The 2,500-nt window shown below is 37.8% G+C and overlaps 1 protein-coding gene across 2 annotated transcripts in view; it reads left to right on the top strand.

The window, feature by feature from the left end:
- LOC124951380 (protein pangolin, isoforms A/H/I/S-like) overlaps positions 1–2,500 on the top strand; it is a 139,443-nt gene that overhangs the window by 93,030 nt on the left and 43,913 nt on the right. The window contains exon 4 of one of the 2 annotated variants that reach the window (XM_047499711.1): positions 695–721. The exons of the other annotated variant lie outside the window; for it this stretch is intronic. Within the exon in view, the coding sequence (XP_047355667.1) occupies positions 695–706 (12 nt within the window). The 3' untranslated portion in view covers positions 707–721. Of the gene's footprint in view, positions 1–694; positions 722–2,500 lie in introns of those variants that run through there. 2 annotated transcript variants of the gene reach the window in all.

Below are 2,500 nucleotides of genomic sequence, written 5' to 3'. Positions count from 1 at the left end.
GTGTGTCGTCGCTCGCGGCCCTTTTTTCGCACGTTTTATAATATCGCGTAATGAGAAAGGCCGTTCCTCCACCTCCTCGTCCTCCTCCTCCTCCTCCTCTTCCTCCTACTCTTCTCGTGGCCCGTTTCGTCTCAAAGGGTCGTATCTGAAAGCAACGGTCCTTCTCTCTCTCTCTCTCTCTCTCTCTCTCTCTCTCTCTCTCTCTCTCTCTCTCTCTCTCTCTCTCTCTCTTTTTTCTCTATCTATCTATTTCTCTTTATCTCTCTGTCTTCGTCATAATGACGACGATAAAATATGACGTGGCTGGCTGGGCTGCCGCGAGAGGAGTCATCCTCCGTTGCTTGTCTGTCGTCGAACGAAGCGACAAATGTAGCGAAACTCCGGAGGGTACAGCGAGAAGATATCGTTCTGTTAGTAACGGGAACGGTATATGTAGTGGAGGATAAGAAGAGAATTGTGGAGGTGGATGAGAGGAAGAGGAGGATGGGGATGGTCGAGTTGGAAGTGGATAGGAAAAGAAGGAAAAGATATTCGCATTCTCCGCCATTGTTCTCACGCATTGTTCCATCCTCTTGCATCCTCCCGAGATTTCTCCTTCTCCTCTTCCTCCTTCATCTCCTCCTTCACCTCTTTCCTCTTCCATTCGGTATCTCGACGTTAACCTTCATTTTTTTTCTCTTTTTCTCTGTTTCAGGTAAGCCCTTAAAATACTGCTCTACCGATTTTTGGGATAACCATCTATCTATCTATCTATCTATCTATCTATCTACTAAGTGGCTAACTGGACTTTTTTCTCTTGGGGAAATTTTTCGTAAGTTATAATATTTTATGATCGCACGATATCGATCGTTCGATTATTTTTCTTTCTTTCTTACTTTTATTTTTTTTCTTTTTTCAATTCGTTCCATTATAACACATTGAATTGGCATGTTGGGGTGGGTGGGTGGTTGGGGGGGTCAAGTGGTCCGAAACTGAATAGCGGTCTGTGTAGCGCTATGGATATATAACACCGTTAGATCAGCGACGCCATGATGATTATGTTAGAGACACATTATTAGAGTTAATGTTAATATTTATAAATTTTTCAATACTGTCATCAATTACTACAATGAAGATTGGATCTATTTAATAAGATAAATTCATTAAACGTGAATTATTAATCTCAACTTATTTTATAATAGATTCGAGTATGTAAGATCTTTTATATGTATGCAAATATTATATTAGCGCGTCATTCAACGTGTTAAATCCTTCTTATTTTTTACAATGATCTTTTCTTGAACAATTGAATTTTTTTTTTCGAATGATCGAAAACCCTAGCAAAAGCAAAAATATATGTATATTTTTTTTCTCCTTCTTTTTGCTATTGGTCCTTTTTTTTTTCTTTTTATATTTTTTGTCAGAGATTTGCTGAGATTTTCTTGAAGAGAGAGAGAGAAAAAAAAGAAAAGATTCTTCGTTCGTTTTGAATTCAATTGGATTTAATTTTATGCTGTTATCGATCCTACATGGATGTATTATACAATATTATACATTCCGTAACATAATCGAGATCGATTGTAATTGATCGATATATTTAAAAAAAAAAAAAAAAAAAAAAAAAAGATAAAATACAAGATAGACTTGACAACGAGCCGAATATTCCTTCATTTATATTTATTTATTAATACTGATAATAAAATTCACATCTACGTTACATATGTAAGTACATATATAAGATATGAAAACGTGTCTAAGGACACTTTTATACGACGTACATATACGTACGACGTATCTGGTGGTCGTATTATTTGGAAAAAGAAAAAAGAAAAAAAAATACCGTATAGATAGTAAACGATGGTCAGATATATGTAAATACATTAATTCTATTTCACGGTTATTCTCCTTATCAATGAAGGATTTATCTTTTCTAAATGCTTTTGAAGAGGTAAAGTCTATCGAAGGGGTTTCGTTTTTACGATCGACCAACTAGATTCTTTGTCCCAGGGAAAAGAATGAAGAAAAAAAAAAAAAGGAAAGAAAGAAAAAAGGGGGCATTAAGAATATAATCGGTAGCCAGGAGAGAGAGAGAGAGAGAGAGAGAGAGAGAGAGAGGGTTTGCGTGGGGTTTATGGGGGGTTTGGGGTTTGGGGGTTGGGGGAGATAGCCGAAACGCTAATACGTTTTCACGCAGAGCTTTGTCGAAGAGTCGATGGACTCTTACTTAGTCGAGATAGGTTCGTCAGGACTTAATAGAGAACGAGAGAGAAAGAGAGAGAATGAGAGAGTGAGAGAGAGAGAGAGAGTTGCTGAGTGCCAATGTGGAACGCGTTCGGTAAGGGTGATTAGCCTAATCCGTCGATCCTCGTGGTGGACCATACGAGGAGAAGTAGTATCGTGTTCGCCCCATCGAATCGATCTACGTCTATCCGCAACTTCTACCTTCGTGGGTGGTCCTCAATTCATCGTGATCCTTTTAAATAAGATAAAGGTATATCGACAGAATAGAATATATTCCTTC

This window comes from Vespa velutina, chromosome 1 (assembly GCF_912470025.1).
Source record: "Vespa velutina chromosome 1, iVesVel2.1, whole genome shotgun sequence".
Taxonomy (NCBI): Eukaryota; Metazoa; Arthropoda; class Insecta; order Hymenoptera; family Vespidae; genus Vespa; species Vespa velutina.
The sequence above is the reverse complement of the archived record's forward strand: the minus strand, read 5'-3'. Positions and strand labels throughout refer to the sequence as shown.